This window comes from Botrytis porri (assembly GCF_014898465.1).
Source record: "Botrytis porri strain MUCL 3234 chromosome Unknown BPOR_010, whole genome shotgun sequence".
Taxonomy (NCBI): domain Eukaryota; kingdom Fungi; phylum Ascomycota; class Leotiomycetes; order Helotiales; family Sclerotiniaceae; genus Botrytis; species Botrytis porri.
Genome location: NW_024066084.1, coordinates 1,429,020 through 1,450,489, shown reverse-complemented (window position 1 = coordinate 1,450,489; position 21,470 = coordinate 1,429,020). Strand labels below are relative to the sequence as shown.

At 43.0% G+C, this 21,470-nt stretch overlaps 6 protein-coding genes across 6 annotated transcripts; 1 reads left to right on the top strand and 5 right to left on the bottom strand.

Moving 5' to 3' along the window:
* Positions 1-270: 270 nt before the first annotated feature.
* Positions 271-3,500, top strand: EAF01_007864 (uncharacterized protein; the record flags this gene model as incomplete). The annotated part of the gene is made up of 3 exons (XM_038916120.1): positions 271-619; positions 666-2,746; positions 2,799-3,500. 3 exons carry the CDS (start codon positions 271-273, stop codon positions 3,498-3,500), a joined length of 3,132 nt encoding a protein of 1,043 aa, XP_038768591.1.
* Positions 3,501-3,888: 388 nt separating this feature from the next.
* EAF01_007863 (uncharacterized protein) lies at positions 3,889-7,241 on the bottom strand. Its single transcript, XM_038916119.1, has 5 exons — positions 7,170-7,241; positions 6,433-7,104; positions 6,010-6,385; positions 5,684-5,871; positions 3,889-5,633 (listed from the first exon to the last, which is right to left on the bottom strand). Exons 2-5 carry the CDS (start codon positions 6,996-6,998, stop codon positions 3,953-3,955), a joined length of 2,811 nt encoding a protein of 936 aa, XP_038768590.1. The 5' UTR covers positions 6,999-7,104; positions 7,170-7,241; the 3' UTR covers positions 3,889-3,952.
* Positions 7,242-7,696: 455 nt separating this feature from the next.
* On the bottom strand, positions 7,697-10,591 carry EAF01_007862 (uncharacterized protein; the record flags this gene model as incomplete). Its single annotated transcript, XM_038916118.1, has 5 exons — positions 7,697-8,269; positions 8,319-8,750; positions 8,801-8,962; positions 9,010-9,723; positions 9,809-10,591. 5 exons carry the CDS (start codon positions 10,589-10,591, stop codon positions 7,697-7,699), a joined length of 2,664 nt encoding a protein of 887 aa, XP_038768589.1.
* A 1,542-nt stretch (positions 10,592-12,133) lies between these two features.
* EAF01_007861 (uncharacterized protein) lies at positions 12,134-12,583 on the bottom strand (the record flags this gene model as incomplete). The annotated part of the gene is made up of 1 exon (XM_038916117.1): positions 12,134-12,583. One exon carries the CDS (start codon positions 12,581-12,583, stop codon positions 12,134-12,136), a length of 450 nt encoding a protein of 149 aa, XP_038768588.1.
* A 1,475-nt stretch (positions 12,584-14,058) lies between these two features.
* EAF01_007860 (uncharacterized protein) lies at positions 14,059-15,606 on the bottom strand. The gene is made up of 2 exons (XM_038916116.1): positions 15,104-15,606; positions 14,059-15,052 (listed from the first exon to the last, which is right to left on the bottom strand). Exons 1-2 carry the CDS (start codon positions 15,368-15,370, stop codon positions 14,228-14,230), a joined length of 1,092 nt encoding a protein of 363 aa, XP_038768587.1. The 5' UTR covers positions 15,371-15,606; the 3' UTR covers positions 14,059-14,227.
* Positions 15,607-16,740: 1,134 nt separating this feature from the next.
* Positions 16,741-17,421, bottom strand: EAF01_007859 (uncharacterized protein; the record flags this gene model as incomplete). The annotated part of the gene is made up of 1 exon (XM_038916115.1): positions 16,741-17,421. One exon carries the CDS (start codon positions 17,419-17,421, stop codon positions 16,741-16,743), a length of 681 nt encoding a protein of 226 aa, XP_038768586.1.
* Positions 17,422-21,470: the final 4,049 nt, after the last annotated feature.

Genomic DNA, 21,470 nt, shown 5'->3' with positions numbered 1-21,470 from the left:
CTGTTCCCACTTTCAGCCGTTTTGGCCCGGAATCATTATCGGCAATTCCCGATTTACGATACTGTACCTAATGAGTATTGATGCTCAAATTATTAATGAATGGACGCCGTGAAGTAGAACCTCGACACCTTATAATATGTTCCAGAAATTCGAGTTCAATTCAGTTCAAGTTTGGAAATACAAAGTGGGATATGTAGCGCTGGAATTTGTTTTATGAATTAATCCCTTTAAATACATGTTGCGACAATCTCGAATTAAACACGATTCAATATGACGGACATGGAGCGCACCATCTTGGACCATTACCAGCTTTCATCTCCATATCCTATAGAATGGCCGGCGGATAAGGATACAAGTGATGCTTCAGATGAGGAGGATGAAGATCCCAAATCGAACCAAAATGGTGCAATGGCTGCGGCTGTTGCGCGCAGAAAGTCCAAATACTTCGCCCTGGAAAGAGCTAGTGACCGCAAGAGTCTCATCCCCAATGCACAAAAGTCGGGCGATGGGGTAGAGAATTTGGTTCAAAGGGATGAGCAAGATCCTCTAGGTAGCACCGATAGTGTTGTTAGAGTTCTACGGCAGCAGGGTCTACCAGTACAAGACGATATAGCATTGCGTTTGTCCATCTTTCGTTTCTTTTCTACTTTCACTGACTGTACTAGGTAACAGGTTCCTCTTGTCGTCTACAACATTCTCGCCCGCCTTATTCCTCTCCCAAGTTCACTCTGCTGCCTCTACGCAAGACCTGTTGCGAGGTTTAGATCTACTCTCCAGATCGATTGACCAAAAGTCCGCCTCCCTTAAGGTCCTCGTCGAATCGAACTTCGAACGCTTCGTGCGTGCCAAAGCCACAATTGACAATGTATACACCGAGATGAAATATCGGGGGGCAGAACCACCCACAGCTTCTCGATCTAGACCCCATTCCCGCCATGCCAGCAGAAGTAGTTTTCGAGCGAGTAGTGGTAATCAGATTGGAATGACGATTCCGGCACCTGTAGATGACAGAAAAAAGAACGCATTGATGAAAGAAAGCGAATATGGTGTACTTGGAATAAAAACTCCTCTTTTAGACGTCTCCGCAAAGGCAGAAGAGGTGTGGGGACCGGCATTAGGGGGGAGAGAAAAGGAAGATAGCCTGAAAGTAATGGTTGGAACCGTTGATCGGTACAAAGAATATTACGAGGTTAATGCTGCTATTACCGATAGTATCAAGCGTAAAGACTATGAAAGCATTGTCGAAGAATATACAAAAGCAAGACGGTTCGCGGACGATGCAAAGAAACTCACCGAAACGCTAGGAAATACACCACCAACTGATCCTCAAATACACCAAATTCTTCTAGCTGCTCGCGTATGGCATGACGTCGAACAGCAGATTGAGGAGTTTAAACGTGATGTATGGAAGAAATTATCATTGGCACAAGGTTCAACTAGAACAGACGGGTTTTTCGGTGCCCAACAGGATCAACACATGGAACTTATTGGAATATTACTCGAACTAGGAGTAACAGACAATCCTATTTGGGTTTGGTTACTGAGTCGTTTCGATCACCTCAAAGTCAAAATACAGGCAACGTCTGATCGTTCCAAGGTCGAGATTGAAATTCTACGGCGACGACTAGCTAGTGCTGAAAAGCCTAACCCTCAAGTTATTGCTACTCACTTGCGGTCGCTTGGACGTCAAATAGTAGACAACAAACAAGTATCAGTCGATTCTCCAGACATCATTGAGCTATGGGAAAAATTGAACTCGTTTCTCCATAGCATGTTCTCTGCACAAGGAATTCTTGGCGAAGTAACAGAATTCTGGAAAACTGTGCAGAGTTTTATTGATGGCAGAGCACAGAAAGCTCTACCAGTAGGTATTAACGGAAAGTCTCGGGAGCATCATCGACTTTCTGATGAGAACATTATTGAGTTGCAACAAGGAACAGTTGAGTTAGTAGATATGCTTCGGGAAAGTATATACGAGTTGTTTGTTGATCCTCCAATTGAGGATATTTCTGCACTGTTTTCACCTCTGCCACCCACCCCACGCACACCAAGAACGGCCGATTCGTTGACTCCGTCTGCCCTCCGAGGTTCTCGTTTTACATTCGATCCAAACAATCTACCACCTCCATCTCCTAGACGAGGTGAAGCTTGGGAAAAATTTGCTTTCTGGCCACCATGGTCAAATTCAGCCAGTGGAGTCCATTATCTGGCCAAATTCCTTGCGCTTGTAGGTTCCGGTGCAAGTGAAATGTCAGGAGTTTCACCTGTCATTAATGGAGATGGTTCAGCTCTGGAAAGATTAAAGGCTCTTGTTGGAGGAGCCCGTGAAAGATGTGTGACTGCAATACTTGCAGCATGGAACAAAGATGCCGAAAACATCAAAGCTTTGGAAGATTGGAGGCGTTCTCCAGATAAACGAGACTTAACCAGAATGCCTGCCAATTTCAGTGCTTTTGAAAGCGCAATTCTATCGGGCATGCAAAAAATTCTTTACATTTCCGATGCATCAATCAAGCAAGGCGCGCCTGAGATCGTTCTACCTCCGCCAGCGAAACTCTTGCAGATGGTTCGCAGTCAATTCGTGACAACCCTCTATAAAGCATTGAGTGGAATGGTCGAGAATGCAGAAAGATCTGTCAGAAAAGCCGAAGATGACTGGACCGCCGATACCGATGGTTTGGCGACTCCTGTGGCGATGATTGTTGCTACAAGTATGGGTGCTGGGACTGTCGATGCTAGCGATCGCGTAAGTCGAATAACCTACATCCCCTTCTTGATAACTGAATTAACTTTTGTAGAATGTTCGAATGCTTTTAACTTTAAGCAACCTGCAAGCGCTTCGTGTTGATGTCGTTCCAAACCTTACAACGCAGTTCGAGAACGCTTTCTCTGTCAAGCTTACAGAGGAAGCCAAGACAATAAGAGATGTCCTAGGGCAAATTGACGCCCGTCTTTTCCAATCGTATACTAAACCTACTGTTGAGACTCTCCGCGATATCGTGCGTCGTGGAGTTCTGGCACCGGATTGGGCACCAACCGAACAACCAAAAGAAGTTCGTCCTTATGTATATGAGGCTTTACTTTGTCTCGTTATCGTCCATACCCAGGTATCTACTACTGCCTCATCCCTCACCGGTCAAGTCCTCTCTTATCTTTTAGAGCAAGTATCCCTGGAGTTCTTAGAGGCCTTCAAACAACGTCAGCGATTTCCTCTCAATTCTCTTATGCAAGCTACTCTTGATATTGAATTCGTCGCACAGACTATGAATCAATACACAACAGAGCGAGCAACAGAGACATCAAGCCAGATATATCAGGAGTTAGATAAAGGAACAGATGGCGAAGCAAGAGCCAGGTTACAAAAAATACTGCCAGGCATGAGAGTAGATTTGAAGAGATTAAGGGAGGCGAGTAAAAGTGAATTTGCTTGCTTCAAGAAGGCAAGAAGTGGTAATAAAGCAGATAGAACTGCTAGTTCGAGTGCGCAAAGTACCATTTAGACAGGAAGATCAATCAGAAAATGACTTCTTCCAAGATTACTCCATCGTGATAGCGACACCCATGATGGACCTTGATCGAAAACTTTACCTGCGGGGTGGAGCACCCCGCAGTTGATGTAAGATCCAAAATTTACAGAAACTAGAGATTCATTGTTACATTGTTACATTTGCGAAGTTCATGGATATCCCAAAAGCATTTTCGAATCATTATGGATGCTCATCCTTTCTTTCTGACGATGCAGAAATATTGTAATATTTTGATTGTTTGGATACATCACAGAGTTTCTCTACTCATTTGCCAGTACGCATGTATATATGTTGAATATCATAAGAGCTGTTGGATTGACCAGGCCGTAAAGTCATACTATTTAGAATATACCGCATACCTTATCCCACTTTTAATTAAAATTTGAAAAGAATAAACTCCGCCTCCCCTCAATTTGTTCCTTGGACTAGGAGCTCTCACTCACTCCGCCCGTTGACTTTGCAACATTCTCTGTATTCGGTGTCCAAAGATCCAAAAGCTTCTTAACCACATCATCTCCCCTCTTCAAAATGATCGGAATCTTGATCACATCTTCTTCATCATCGCTATCATCCGAGATTTCACTATCAGAATAACGTCGTCTCATACTTCTTTCATTACGACGTGTTCTTCTCGCTCGGCTGCCTCTACTATCATAAGTAGTATCACTATCGCTCCCTGAGCTACCTGAATCATCGCGATCATTCTTACTCGTATATCTAACTCTTCCATTGCAGAGGGGTCGTGGTCTCAAGCGATCAATGATAAATGGAGATGCTGCTCTAGGCTGTGGTGGTGGAGGCGGTGGAGGAGGTCCAGGCATTGGTAGTGGTATTCCGACTGGACCTGGTCGTGGAGGAAGACCATTGTTGAAGCCTGGACGTGGTGGCCCTCTCACAAGCAGATTATAAACCTCATAAGGTTTATACTCTCTCTTCAGAGATCTGCGAGCGATTAAATGAATCATCGATGCAGTTTGGGCTGCATGACCGCGCGCAGCAAGATCTACTTCTCCAATACTATTGTGAAGACTTAGTTCCACCCAACACCATTCAAACCTGTGATCTCGTTCTTTCATTTGAAGATCTTCCAAGATCCGGGTCATGTGAGTAGCTTGTTGATCTGTGAGACGGAGTTGAGAGTTGATAACAGAACCTCCGCATTTGTTGAATGATTCTACGCGAGCGACTATGTCGCGAACGGTGTTGTTTTCGTGGGTTATGGTTATCTTGAACCAGGTACGGAGACTGAGTTCGTTAGGCTCGGCTTGTCGAAGCGTATACTCAGCGTATGTTGTGAGAGCAACTAATGCTTCAGCATTGCTGTAGATTTGGGCTTCGCTTGTATTGAAATGTGGGTTAGGGGCCGAAGGCGGGGGTGGAGGCGGAGGTGGGGGACTACTAAGACCCCTGGGTGCTGTCATTGGAGGAGGTCTTATTGCTGGGTGCATAGCAGGAGGTGGAGGCGGATATAGCATACCTCTGGGAGGAGGGGGAGGAGGACCTGATAGAACTTCAGGAGGGGGTGGTGGGCCTGATGGAAGAAATCCTAGAGATGTAGGAGGCACAGGAAAACGCTGTATAGACGCTCCCATAGTTCCACGAGGTATCGGACTTAATTTTTTGTCATCATCCAGGTGCTCTCGAACAATGGCTAATATGACTCGACCGTTTGGATGCTGTGGCAGTATAGGAGTGAAAGACTTATTAGCAATGAGACGCATCCATACATTTGTTTTATCCTCTTGTAAGACCTTAAGCACTACTACCTCTCGATGCAATTTTGTCTGTCCCCAGGGACACAGAGCGATATCAAGTGTAGTATGCTCAACTCTTGTCAGGTTACTGAAGGTCTCAAACCAGCTATTATCATTCAATTGGCTCAGAATCGTACGCATGTGCGTGGCTTCCAAGCTGTGAAAAGCCGAGTGAGGGATTGGTCTAATATCACAACCCTGAATGAGGAAAGCGTCGAGTACGCTTGAAGTACTTTCCACGACTTTCTTCATCTCAGTAGCAAGAGACTCCTTGCTTCGGAAGAGACTTTTGATTTTGAAGCTAAGGCGGTTGTGGGGAGAATTGAATAGTTGACCTTCTGGTGCTCGGGACCTGTTATCATCAGTACTAGAAAACTGCAATCAATTCTTCGTAGAACTTACTCCACGTGTTTCTTCACTACTTGCTCTTCTTCCTCCCCCGCCTTCTTTGTTACTGAATCCGCCTTGTTATCCTGGCCTTTCTCATCCGATAATACTCGTGGAGATGTTGGGGAATTTGTTAATGGCAATGCTTGCTTCAATGTCGGCGCAGTGGAGCCTCTATGGCTCTCGTACGAGGGGGGTTTGGTCTTAATCATATCAGTACACGTGCAAAGGTAACTCGTAGAGGCTCATATACTCTGAGCTTTTAAGAAAGGTTTGAGTGTTGTGGAAAGAGGTAGAGAAAGTGTCTGGAAACCTGGATGTGTCTCGGGGAATTCACTCACATTCAGATCAATAAATCTTGGGGGAGACGTAGAATGTTGAATTGATGGTCTTGACATATATGCCATGGCAGGAGGCGGATGGGGCGGAGCAGTTGCTCTCAAGAAGGGCCGAGGAAGACATCTGTCTACAGACGGAAAGGGTGAAGGGGGTGGAGGGCAGTGTGTGGCGAGATTCGGGCGTGGTTTTTGTCTTCTCCTAGAAATCACCGAGCTAGCATCACTATCGCTATCCGACTCACTCAGCGTATATGTAGAGCTACTGCTGGAACGAAAGTTTCGGCGCCGACTTGGTGAAGAGCCACGAACCAGATCGAAGGTGCGGTTGATACGTTCGTGGCAGGAGACGACCTTTTCAATATCGAATTTCCCAGAGGATCTATATCTAGTAAGTAGTTGCTTCTCGATGGAATACTCTGTACTCACAGATTTCCTAGAAGCAAGCCAACAGTAACAACTTGGTATACCAAGAGAAGATGTAATTGGATCTTTTTGAACCGCTCCAGGTAGGCATGTGTATCGTTGTCTACACGATACCACACTGCAGTCTCGAGGTCCTTCAAGAACTTTTCCTCGTCGAGCTGTAATTGCGTTGGTTCGACAGGCTCAATGATCTCCTCTTTGGCTTTCTTCGCACTTTCTTGCTTCTTCTTTCGTTCCACCTTCTGAGCAGCTTTTGTAGCCATAGGAGCAATTTTACCCAAGACCTTCGCACACTCTCCTACCAGCAAATTCACAAATTGAAGACCATCGTTGCTGAAGACGTGATTTTGAGTTTTACCCGCGTCTTCTCGTTTTAGAAGGCCAAGCACTTCGTTGAGCGTACCAATGGTAGAAATGAGAAGGCTAATATGTTCTTCAACAACACTAGGTATAAGATATTCATTCTCCGTAGAGAGCAGTCGATACCTATGAAAAACGAAGGAAAGCCGTCCAGCATAAGCCAAGGTGGTGTCTAGACCCACTACATCTGTCGCTGCGACCTTTTCCATTCTTGCTGTGTCTTTACCCAGATGGAAATTAATGGTCTAGGTGAAATGAAGGGATTGAATGAATGGTAAAGATCGAGTTGAAAGGAAATTCAAACCCCCGGGCAATCAGAGTAGATGTATGTTTCCCCGCTACAAACTTGTCGAAGTGAGGCTGACCGGCCGCATATGCTCCATTGGAGGAAATGGAAAGAAATGTTATATCAAGCCACAATTCATCTCAATTCTGGTCATGCAGAGAATCTGCATCTTTTTTAATTGTAGGTAAAGTGTTTGGGGTTGTACGATTATCAATTCAAAACTCACCGACTGGACTCTCCGTAATCGGTAGTGGCCATTTAAGAAGCCATCTGCGGACAGAGAGAATAATCATCCTGTCCGTAACATTCCTCGAACCATCTTATGGAAGTAAGTACAAACGAAGTATATCAATATCGCTCTTTCTAGGATCGACCTGTCTCTGACCCGAGCATTTGGGGTCTAAATGTAATTTTAGAAGAAAAGCTGGACGTCTCTCTCACAGATGTCCAAATGGAGACTAATGACCATGGAAATACGCCGGCACCCGCAGACCGATCAGCTTACCAAAGTTTCCCCTAACAAACAGGGCGTTCGTGTTACATTTCACCACATGGCGACAGAAATTGACCAATGCCGAAATTGCAAATATGGCGTCTTGGATGGATGGGTTGACACCGAGTTCAGATTTCTCTACACCACTTAAGCATAACCCCAGTCAAACCATCCACACTACCTGGAATTTCCTCCAATGCAATATCTACTTTCCACATACGACCTGCAATTCCACCCACTTGTGCCGCACCAATAGCTGCAGATATAAGCAAATCATAATCTACTAATCGTTCCCATGCCCCCAGAGCGACATCCCTCCCCCATACTTTAGTACTACCTCCTAAAGCTGTAACTCCCGTACTTGATGTCTGTATCTTATGCCTTGAAGTCAAGGAGCTATACTCGTCATAAGCCATTGCGAAATTGCAAGTATCCGTGTCTAGGATAATGTCAAGTCGTGCGGCAGCTATCAGCATAGCGAGTTCCAACTCGGATAAACCCTGAAGGATGTGGAGTTTAGAGTCCGGGGCTGACAGCGCCATATTAGCCATATTAAATGATTGGCCACGCAATGGGAAATTCTGCGTTGAAAGACTTGATATGGGAAGGATAGAGGAGGCAAAAAATGCAGGCACCGATTTAGACCGGTAAAAATTTGATTGAATATGATGCTTGAAACTTCTGTCGTTATTGTAAAGTTTCTGGTGGCAGTATTAGTTATATGAGTATGGCAGAGAATATAGGACTTACCTCGATCATGTTCTGCCAAAATGTTAGGAACTCCTTTTGTCCAGGTGTCGAGATATCAAATCCCTCGTCATCGTAATCATCACTGTCAACAATGAGGCCCTGTTTACATACTTCCCAAAATGCTGGAAGACTTCTAGGTAATGATAAATGCACATATCGGTGACTAAAACGACTTTTGACTCTCTTTTCCAGACTCTCGACTACATCCACACGGGTGGTGAGACCAAGTACAGCAATAGGCGCTTTCCTGGCCTGTGCTATGTCGAATAGATTATAGAGTAAAGTTTGTCGAGAATGTGTCGTGAATAAGTCAAATTCGTCCAGCACGAAAATAACAGATTTAGCAGCATGATCTGTCTCGATTTCTGATATTTCCGATGGATGGGAGAGTAAAGCCAGAAGAGAAGCCAGGGTATCAGCATAATTATTAATCTGTGTAAAATGTTAACGTAGGCATGATATTAAACCACACAGATCATTACCTTGCCAGTAGAATCATCTTCAACTTCCATTTCCCTGCCCAGCTGTCTCCATATCTCGCGCAACGCTAGCCGATCGTCAGTATGGATGAATCCATTAAGTCTAACGACATGGAATTTTTGTCTATGGTCTTTTCCAAGATCTGAAATTACGGTTTCAACCAGCTGCAGATGAATTAGCTTAACGTCTAAAATATCGCAATGGATCTTACGGTAGTCTTTCCAGAACCCCTTGCACCAATAATCAACATAGAGTTACCCTCGCCCGCCAAAACTGTTTGTTCGACGAGCTGGTGCACCTTATGCATGTCATCTTCATGTCCTTGGATTGTTAGACGTTTCTCTCCGGCAAGGCGATTCAGCAATGCTCTTTGCATTGTTTTTAGATGGGTTTCAAACCCCTCGATGCTAGGAATCTCATTTGAGATTGGACCCAAATCTGCCTCCCCATCGAGTAAATCATGATCTACATCAGAAATGCAAGTTTTACAAAGCCATTCTCCCCGAGGTTTCTTGGGAATATTGCCGCAAGATTGGTGGACGGCATAATCACAACTCTCACATAGAATAATCTCGTTCGGTTTCTCTGAATCCAACCCTTCGCAAATAGCACATGATATTTCGTCATCAGAGTCGCTTACACCATCATTTTCAGCGGCCCTGGCTGCTTCTGCTGCTACCCTGACCTTTTGACACTTCTTACAAAACCAATCACCTTCGGGTATTTTTGGCACACTGTAACATTTCTGATGCACAATGAGCGGGCATCCATCGCAAAACAAGATCTTGTTTGGAGCTACCGAATCAGGTTTCGTACAGATCTCGCAAACAGCACCTTCATAATCGTCCTCATCATAATCATTATCAATCGAACGTGACGCGGATGTTATAGTCTTGCCCTGTAGATTCTTGAGGGGCGCCTCAGACTATGTTCTGGTTAGTACACATACGTTTATATCTGCAACATCGTCCGACGATAAGCGGTTTTGCTTCATAAATGATTCTACTTACAGGAATATCTTTAAACCCCTCTAAATTATCCTTACCAGATTCATCGAAGGCAACACTCTTCCTTATTGTTGAATTTTTAGACTTGCTAGGAGTTAGGATACCTTTTGGAATCGCGGCCTTTGAATCTGCCAAACCATCTATTATCCGCTTCGGCCGGCCACGTTTCGGTGTGCTGGATCCAGGTATTTCAGTGGCCTTTCCTGGAGCCTTTGAAATTACATCTTTTGAATTGGACGATCGCGTCGATTGACTCCCGTATGATTTTGTAGACTTCTCGGCGGCAGGCTCTACATCTTCATTACTAGCTTCAATATCTTTATTCTGCTTGTTCTTCGTAGATTCGTTTTGGATAGCTTGTCGTGATAATGCTTTCGCCTTCTCAAGATATTCTTTATTCTTAGGCGGCCGCCCACGACCACGTTTCACAAGGGGCACCACTTCCTTCGCTGTAGACTTTGCCGCCTTGGTGCTTCTCGCTACGGGTTTGGTATTCGTCTTCCCTGATGCATTTGTATTCTCTTCCTCGTCATCCGTAACCTTGAAGTCGTAGATATCCTCGCCCAATTCGTCTGCACTATCTCCAATCTCCTTCTTGACGCTCAATCCGAGCAGTTTCTTGAACCGACCCGAGATACCACCAAGCCTGGAAGTAGGCACATCTACCTTTTGACGTTTCGCTGCAGATGTTTGCGATTTTGCAGGTAGAGGGGATAACTCGTCGGCTTCATCTGATATACGAGATCTAAGGCGTTTCCGTGTACTTGATGGTTCTGGTGGTGGCATATTCAAGAAAGGGCGACTTTAGACTTTCTTCGTGTCTAGGAAATCATTCATGTCTTTGGCAGATTCAATGGAGACCAAATGGAGCGGTCGACAATTATCAAGGTTGCTTGGGAGACGCGTCGTGAATTAAAATAGCGCTAGCGGCCGCTGTATCACAGGGGCTTCCAAAGGTCGTTATCGTTCGCGCCTGAGATTATTACATGAATTCTAGATATGTATTGAATATATCAAGCATCATTCAAATCATCTGATGTACTCAATACATACCTTACAATCATTCAAGGCTTTTCACACTCAATCTACAATTGTTGCTTCTATATGCTTCTGACATAGTCTCTAACTTTCATGGTGCAAGTGCGCCTGCATCAATCGTTCATTCTTGAATGGGTCACCAAGTTATGCAATGTTAAATTTTCACTTCACTGAGAGAATAGCATATAGACAATATCAGGATATTCAGTAGTTCGGATTGGCATAATAGATGTGACTTTCAATATTCAAGATGAGTTCAAAAGTTTAGACCATCTGAATGTTACAATTAAATTCAGAAGTTGAAAGGCTCAGGTTGTCGGACAGCAGTCCGTAATGCTGTAAACCCTGACTCAGATTGTAGCGCCGCACTGTCTCAGTGTTGCATCATGGATGGGCAAATACTACCTTTGTTTAGAAATAAGAAAAAGCATCTATATAGTATGGCCAGTGATTTCTCACTGTCTTGATGTCCTTTATGCAACGAACTGGTCATGAGCAGTGAGGCTGTGATCGAAGAAAATTACGGTCGATTATCACTTTCTAAAGTACTATTCATTCTATTATCTCTTTTCCTCTCGGTTGTTCCGATCAGACACAGTGTGAATAGAGAAAGATCTCTCAATCATTGCAACCTCATTTATCCTTCCACACAAATTCCATGTCAACAGTCTACATAGCGGCTACCTGGTACACAGGGTTTAATGATAAACTGCAGTATATGGGTACTATATTGAAACTTTTGAACAAGTTAGTCCACTTATATCACACGATTTGGATCTTTATGGCGATAGTCCTGTTAGTTACGGTGAAACTTATTATATTAACTTCGTTATGAGCGGCTGGAAGCCATCAAAATTTCCCAACCAGGCATACCAGATGTCCATTCTATCTTATCATTATGGTCATCTCTCATATCATTGCGCCATAAGAAGCCCGCCCTTGACTGCCTCTATAAAGTAAAAAATTGCGCCGGAGCAGTAGCCCTAGAAGATTGCCTAGGACGAGTAAGCGTGCAAGTTTTTCTCGTCTTCATTCACTTCCCTGACTGTAACATTGAACATATCCTTCATTTTCGCCCCGAACTTGGTCCAAGTACACTTCCCGGGAATGCAGTGACACACACATCCGCAATCCATCACATCGTCTTCTCTTGTTTTGTCACCCGCGTGGAACCCCAAAGTCTTGTTCTCTTGATAAAGAAGCAGCTCAAGAATCGATAAATAGATGAAAGTGTCCAATTCCCCTTCAGCATTATCAGAGGGTTCTTCTGACGTGACAACAGTACACTTGTCATACATGTGAAATTTGCCAGAAACCCCGTTGAAAACAATTCGGATCAAAAGCCATCATAGCGTACACCCGCAACTCGCCTTTTTTCGTTAAAAAGTATTGCATTGTCGTTTTCTGATATTTCCATATATATTCTCCCGAAAGTTCCCGACCCTCAAGATATTTTTCAGAAGCAGTATACTTGAAGGATAATCTCTGATGAGTTGAGAAACAAAAGTTTCTGCGCTTCAATCTGATTTGTTTTCCAGAAGCAAGGCACATAAGATATCCTCTGCCCCTCTTATTGACAGTGAGCCAGGAAGATTCAGAGGACGGCGGTGGTAAAGGAGAGTCGTCCCGTGTAGATTCAAGGTGAAGTCCAGAGGCAGGGGATGCAAGATGCCAGCGAGCTTGTGACTGGGGATTGATGAAGCATTCCACCTTGAGGGCGCCGTGGTAATACGTCGACATCTCTATGAGAAGGTGTTTGGAACGATGCTTGGGAAGTGCAAAGAGAAGTTTGGGAATGTTCAAGTATGACAGACCCGGAGCCGGGGGAAGAGCGTATCTTTGTTCACTGCGTTCCAGCTAACTACGCGCTAGTCGTCAAAGATGACATCTATCACATACGTACTAACCAAGTGTATTGGCATTTATCCCTCTAACTCAAAGACGTTACGGCTTTGAACTCTGAACACAACTACAGAAGAAAGTATAAACCAGGCCGCTTTTCTCCGACCAGATCAATTGCACAAGGCTACTGTGATCTATCGCAATCATTGCCTTGTTGTTAGAGTCGTGAATAACTAAATGAATTGCACCTTTCCATGGTGGGTCCTATTCCCCTGCCGGATTTCATTTGGAATGCCGGTAGAGTAGAAACCAGCTTCCTTTGTTTTCTTCGGACGATCATCCCCTGGAAAAAGGCCATTCTCCTGCGTCCAAGTCCGATATTCACTACGCTTTCGAGGCCAACGCCGGGGAACCAAGTTCATAGGATACTGGAATTGGCGCTAAATCTACCTACCGAATCGGACCGTTCATACTCAACGGGTTCAGCGGGTCCGACACTAGACTCTAGCTACTTAGGTAGACGGATCGACATCCGAAAGCTAGACCCAACATATTATCTCAACAGCACCAAAAGTAAAGCTACATTCAACAACAGGTTTGTACCAGTTTTCCGAAACACCATATCAGAAACACTCTATCAAAACGGCGATTCCTTATCTCCAGACAAGCTTGCTTGGGTTCAGATGAAGCTTGAATGATGAGGGGTAAGGTTGAGAAAGCTAGATTTAAATCCATCTCGACGATGCAAGCACTGGGTTCAGATCTTTGGCTAGATCTGAATACAAACCTTTGATTAGTTTGGCAGTATCTACCAAGCACAATAGATATATGACTTTTTCAACCGCATGTGAAAATCAGCTTGGACGCTTTTACGTATTTCACACCCGGACGATGTGAAAGCAAGGAATAATGAGGGAAACAATTGGTTAGAAAGTGTGCAGCCCAGGTGCTAGCATATACTTTAAAATAGACATCCAGCCACGTGAACTCAAAAAGTACGTGTTGCACTAAACCGCTTTGAGATAAGGTTATTTTCCTATTTCCTATTCCCGCGTGAGTATGGTGGAGCATCCAATGATACTTACAGAATCTTATTCTCAAATAGGGATAGTGTAATACTAACTTGTTGAGTTTATGCGATGTTTGCTTCTTTGATCCCAAGATGGATTTCTTTGCTGATGACACGATCGTCGAGGAAAATCTGCCCAGCATCGAGGTCGGAGGTGCATGCCGGTAGTGTCGGGACTACAAGTTAAGCTAGCTCTAGGCTATGATTACCAATCGAGTCAACAGGTAATAATTTATACCAACTTTTCTTAGAGTTTCACGTGGTGAGCAACCTTAAATGCAGTGATGCTGTTGACCAAAGTTCTCGGAAGATTACAGATTGTCGGAGCGATTGGTGTCTCACCTGGGCACTTGAGAATGGTGAAAGATACTAAAGAGGCTAACTTGTTACATTGATTCATTCCAAGTACCGATACCCATCATTCCATCATTATCAGATAACTCTATCGTACACATACCACCCACATAAGCTCATCAAGCACCAGCATGCAAGATATATCCACCATCGACAGCCACGGTCTGACCGTTCAAATACTGATTGGTAGCCGCAAACAATATCGCGCCGGCCATATCTTCATCCTTACCAGGTCTTTTGGCGGGAACTTTCTCATACTTCTCCTTCTCAATGTGACTCTTCTGATCCTGTCCACTCTCACCACCAGTTGTCATCTCACTAGGGAATACACCTGGTGCAATGCTATTGACTCTGATCTTCAATCCGTTGCCAGCAATTTCCGAAGATAGCATCTTTGTTAAGTGGATAGCTGCAGCTTTGCTGGCGTTATATCCGAAATGGTGTTGTGAAGATTGGACGATGCCGGAGATTGAGGAGATGTTAATCACAGTTCCGGAATATCCATATTGGTGATCCGAAGCTTTCTGGAGTAGAGGAAGAAAAGCTGTGGTCATAAAGAATAGTTGAGGAACATTGGTACGGTAGGTATTGCACCAATCATCGAATGTCGAACTCTCATCATCAAAAAGATTCTTCTTCATTTCCTCCGCAGTCTTGGCTTCCGTTTGCTGGGTAGCTCCAGAGATTCCGGCGTTGTTGATTAAGATGCAGAGACATTTCTCCTTGGATTCGATCTCTTTTACCACACGAGCAATCTCATCTTTGCGGGTCACATCTGCAACAATAGGGATAATTTCACCCTCGATGTTTTGACCATGGTGTTTAACAACATTCTCAAGCTTTTCTTCGGTTCGGCCCACAATATATACTTTGGCACCGTTCACAGCCAGTGCTTGAGTTGCCATCAAACCGATTCCTGATCCGCCACCTGTCACGAGGGCCACCTGCTTTATGTGAGTCTCATATACAATTCAACATAAAGAAGAGGAACTTACCTTGCCCTTGACATTGAACACATTGCTCAAAAGAAAGTTCTTGTTGGTATCAGACATTTTTGTTGTAGTGGTTGAAAAGTGATTTGGATATTTTTGGAATCGAGGATTACAGATGGGCTTCATATGGTTTTGATATGGCGTTATGGAGAAAATGCTCCGGGATGGAATTCTGCAGACGCTTCGATGGGATGAATTGGCAAATGTCATTGACGTCATCACCGAAAAGTGCTTGGGACGACTGATACGTAATAATGCATTTTGTGACATGATTGTGGACTGTTTCTTGCAGAGTAGGAGCAAAAGACGTAATATTATTAAAAGAAGATGTAAGAAATATTTAGGAGAAAGAGAGAGAAAAAGAGAAACTACTAGCAAGGAAAGCACATCAAATGTATTCACGCCATTAAACTATGATCACATATGCAGAAAGCAATAAAGACATGCAGATTCCCATAATAAATTGAATCGTCGATAACAATTCCCATCTTCTTGGTTTTGTACGCCTAATGTCGGTGATGTCAATGCTAAGGTGGAGGAGTCTGGACCTGAAGATCTCTCCCCGCATTTTGATATCGATGACGTTAGGTACTTTCACGTGATTGTCACGTTTCTTCTCTTTCGATATCTTTTGTGTTGTTGCATTCGCGTTTATTTATTTGTTAATTGTCGTTGTCTGATTTGATGAGGGTTAGACACCTGTATAAATGTTTATACCGGTGAAAGTGAATTGAAGAACCAAGCTGGATACTATTTGCCCAAGTAGTTCTGGTCGGGCGAATAATTGTCAACGTTTGTAACTTTTCGCGCGGACTAGTGGGTGTCCTAATAGCTCTTTCGAAATTTCGGAAAGAGAGAGAAATTACGGTCACTCTCAGTGACCCGGATTTCGATCCATGCTTGTATTCAAACTCTGTGGTCTCCGGTCTGGTAGTGCTAGACGAGGAGTGGTGGACAGACTTGGGTCTATACCGAAGATCCCCCTTTTACGCGGGATGACAAGCGATTTCATTTGCATTTGCATCTTCTCGCGGTTCTGTTTGACAAGTTCATCGCAAACCTATTTCGAAGACGATTTCTTCAAGGGATGATAATTGTCAGATGTCATCTGCTGAGGAGATAGGCATCATCATTGAATGTTTTAAACAATAATCTTACAGCTATTTTCAACAGATATACATGTTGTTCTCATCAGAAAGCTAAGATGATAGTACGTGTGTAGAAAATCATAGCAATGAATATACAAATTTACCCAACCCCCTCTCTTCTTCACGTCTCTTTTCGTGTGAAGGATATCAATGATAGTTCCAACATGGAAAACTAGGCAGCTCCGGGTGAATGAAGGGTTTTTTTATCTACAAGAATATGTAAAGATTACTGGAGCTCAAATGGCATAGAAGAAAGGAGAAATTGGTACGTTGTGAAAAAGATAGTATGTCGTCCAAAACTGCCTCTACTAGCTCTGAATCCCAAATATAGCCAGGGTTCAGACAAGAACAAAAATATGACGAGGAAAAGATATAGTCATATCACTAAAGCTTGCAAGGTGAAATGTTTCCTTGTCTTGAGATATAAATAGTATTATGCAACTCAGCGCCTGCGCCTCTTTATCGAACCAAAAATTGCATCTTTCATCTTACCTACATCTCAGTCTTTTCATCATTAACTCGTCTCAATGATAAACACCCAAACGCCTCCCTTCCATTATCCAACGGTATTCCTCTCGATATCACGTCCTCCACACCTTCACCTTCCAAAACCCAACAGTCACTACCAAAAGTGTCAATCAAACACCCGACCAACATTCCAACCATCATTGGCGCTACCTTCGATGCTGGACACGGAAAACTACCTTTTCCAAAAGGCATCCATGCTTCATTGTGTTCCATGTTGCCTTTACTCTCCAATTCACTCCATTGTTCTGGTCTGAACTCATTCCTATCTATCCCCCATATCTCTTCAGTCCTTTGTATATACTCAACATCCACCGCAAACATTATCCCATTGTCTTCATTTTGACGATAAATCCTCTTGGTCGGTGGATACAAACGCAGTGCTTCAAAAACGATGTCTCGGGCCGAACATCTTCCTGCCCGTTCGCTAAATTGTTCGGCTGTCATATTTGTCAGAAATCGGGAGAGAACATCTTTCCATTCAGCCGCAGCATCAGACGAGTGACGAAACGAAATTTCGAGGAAACAACGAAGGACAATTCTCCACAGCGTTTCGTATGCAGGGAGAAGAATGTTGAGTGGATTTTCATTCTCGGGGTTGGTAGACAGGGATAGCGAATCGAGTTCGTGACGTAATGACTCCTGCATTGGGATTTGTGAGGGGTGGGTGAAACAGGAACATTTGGAAGATATCCAGAGGGAGTTGATGAGTTGAGTTATGCGGATGATGGGGATTTGCATGGGTCTGGTGTGTTCGGGGGGAAAGAATCTGAGGAGCACGAATCGAAAACAGAAGACTTGGATAAGTGGACTGAGTGGCGTGATTCCATTTTCGGTGATAGAGGGAGCGATCTCATTATTGAGGATAGAGAGGACTTTTGACAGGGTGGAGGTTGATTCATTAGATGTCTTCAATAGAGATTTGGCAACTGAGAGAAATGATCGGTAGAAAGCTTTATCGGTCGTTGTGAATGCGTTGGAGATGGAGAAAACTCGCACAAGCCGCTGGTTTGGTAGAGCTCGAGAGGGAAGTGATGATCTTTGCAGAATCTCCGTCGCTTCTGACAAGTTCTGGATCGAAATTAGGTTCTCTTTGCAGGTGCATCTTTGGTAGAGGTTTGTGCGTGTCGAGATGCAGATGAAATAGTATGTAAGGATTGAGGCAGTGATTACAATCGCTAGCGCAAGTATCGGGTCCATCGCTTCCACTCAACTTGAAAGTTTTCTCATTTTATGGATAGCAAACTCATCACTGTCCTTGACTAGTACTTGTAGGTAAACAAATGACAGATTCCACCCACCCCACCTTGGTCCCCTCAAGCTTCGATAGTTGGCAACTCTCATTGTCTCGGGCACCCGCATGATGACATAAATGCGCTTGTTGCTTTTTCCATCCAGTCAATAGTCCACGGACTGGGTTGACCTTGACCTCTAGAGGCAAGAGTGAACGTCTCGCGGAGAGGTTCTAATACCCCGGGTACCCGGAGTATTTCCCCGTAGTACTATGGGAAATCCATTATTAGAACTACAAATGTGTAATGATTATAAATGTCTTATTAAATGATCTACTATTGTGTAGTTAGAAGGAACTTCAGCTTTAGTATGAACGTTCATGAGAAACATCTTGATTACAATTATAGTTTCGGTGATTCTCGATAAATACCAGTTATAACATCAGACAATAATGCAAAAAATTCCAATAGTATTATTGATTTAGATAGATTTCTCGGTAGCTGAGGAAGAGCAGAGAGAATGAAACATTGAACGAGCACCTCGTATGACACAGAATTTCTTAACTCACGAGTATCCTGAGTTCTCCTTCTCGAATATAGTTTCAATGCCTTTATTTACTTTTCCCCTTCTTATAAAGCTTAATATATTACAGAAGCTCTAGGGTGTAGATTGGAAAAGGAAGCACTAAATCAAAAGATTATCTCACGCCTAAAATAATCATTCAATCTACTCCCTCCGTCTAATTGATCACTACCACTCACTACATTACCTTTTCTGTATCTTATTATTTGAAATTGCTATCTAATACAATAAATAGAGCATAGCCAAGTTAACAAACCTATGATAGGAATTCATTCAACACCTTCTCCATGTCAAGAAATATTGAAAACGACGAGAGAAGAAGATTATGACTAAAAAGCTCTGAATACACTTTCATACTTTAGACAACAATATAGAACGATCATATGATTTATATCTCGGTTACTTGAGGATGAAACGTGCATAGCAACTTTTCATGGAATAGTCACCACTTAGTAGAAGTCAAACACCTTGAATAAAGTACGAGTGCTCACACCCCCCTGTAAACAGAAACACGCAGTCCCTTGTGTCAAAAGGAAGCACGAAAAACGGATTGAATAAGAAATTTCTAGTCTAACTGTCAGAATCTGTAGAACTTTGAGGAGCGTTCGGATTCGAATTGAATAGAAAAGTTCTGAAACGACAACACATGAAGTTTTCTCTTGGGCATGAGCATGATCTGTGATATAAACTTAAATTTATTGGTATGGTTTGAATTGGCTTGAAGGATAATTATTGCATATAGGGGATTAAAAATCGACATAGATTTAATCCCTAAGAATATACATGGCATGCAGAGATTGAAAAGTTTGAGCCGCCACCTATGAACTTTCAGGGTGGTCTTGGTTTTACTTGTGATTTGCAGCTCTTAGCATCATCCGGGAATATAACAGTCGAGTTATATTTCAAGAGCGAATAAATTTAGTGTGGTATTGCCCGGATCTCTGCAGCTCATAGTATTGGATGAAATTAGAACTGGACAATTACACAGGTTGCTGTATGCATAATGCATTCTTCAAACGCTCGGTGTCATAGTAAGTAATATGTGGAATCTCCAGTATTGGAGACTTAAAATCATGCAACGGGTTGTTGAGGCAGAGAAACAGGTTATAGATGGCTTGTGATTGTGTATGTACCCGATTGGGATGATTTGCAAACGGAATCGACTCTAAAGACGGATGCCTACTACGAATAATCGATACTACAGGACGGAATCAATAAGAAGCAATTTGACACGAATGGTTTCATTCCTTCTTCCATGTGAGTATATGGCTGAAAGGGGATATGAAATGCCCGATCAATACTATTAATTTTTGAGGGAGAAGTTATGAACAAGAGACCAAACGACAATGCATATTATATTATAGGGCTCGTTGGAACCTCTCTATTAGGGGCTGTTTAGGTCCATAAGATCACTGGTGGATGATATGGTGAGATATAGATGACTATGCTATAATGAGATGATATTCAGGAAAAAATGAACTCTGTGTATGGCGAGATGGTGTTAAAATCACATGTTTCCCCTTCGATGTACCAAATGAAGTATATTCGAATTGGATTCCAGATGTTGAAGTTTAAAACTGCATTTAAAACCTCAATGGACAGGATTCATTTAAAACCCTATGAATATATTTCGAAATTAGTATCGTATAATACAACTCACTCGTGCCTTTGCAGCTTTATGATAAGAACAGAACAATGTTGAGATATGAACATGAGACAAAGACAATAGATATTATCACAGCCAAATCTCCACCTTGACTTGAATTCATTTTATGTAGAAACACTAGCTACATTGGAATGACTATTTCTATAAGCTTGGGATGAAACCTCCAGATGATACTGCAGTGCAGTAAGCGAAGATTACTATTTATTTTCGGCGACGAACATTTCGAGTATTCTCGTAAGATTCTGCAGTCTAGCATCTGTTATGAAATTATTATCCTCTGAGAAACATCAAACTAGGAGTTGAGTGTCCGTTTTTTCCACTTGGATCATATCTCATCAAGCCACAGCCCATAAAAGGACTCAAAATCAACCATCTTTCCACGATATCTCCGACACTTCTTGATTCCTGCCACATGATACAAAAACTAGTAGCTAGAAGTTATTTTTCCACTGCTATCAGAGAAAGCATACTTCGGAGATCGGAGAGAATAATACGGCCGATGAAAACAGTAACTCAAAAAATCAAAGCTTTCATATGCTGTCTTCACATGAAAGATAAGATGTAGATATAACAAAATCAGATATATGTGACGCGAACACAAGATAACGTTCTAGATGTTGAAAGATGCACAGCATGCTTGATTTTCAGGATTAGAGATATTGCTTCGATGACTGATGCAACCAATGTATCAAATTTGCAAGCCACATTGAAGAAATATAACATGTCAACTCATCATTGATCTATAAAGAATAGTACTTTGTGAACTTCCAGTATCATTTTGGTACCAATCAAACGACCAACCAGTTATGTGTGTCAAAAACCCCCACGATCTTCTGGGGTGCAAATCAGGGGGAAAATCAAGACTCGCTTATCCTTCGGAGCCTTCATCGCTCCACTGAGTATATCTCTCCTCGACTTCGGCAAACAAATAGATATCATTCTTACCTGTCATATTTTGATTCTCCAAATACAAAGAATTGATATAGCCGACACCATTCAAAATCATCTGGTGTTTGTGATTCTGGCTCTGCATGGTATTGCTGACGAGACCTCACGATAAAAGTTTATGTAGGCCAATACTCCAATCGCACTCTTATCTCACCTTTTCCAATAAATGAAGCTTATCATTTTCAAAATTCCCACGTAGGAATTACCCCAAAAGACCCCCACAGAGACATATCACCGATCGAACAACATGGTAACATGTTGAAGTGAC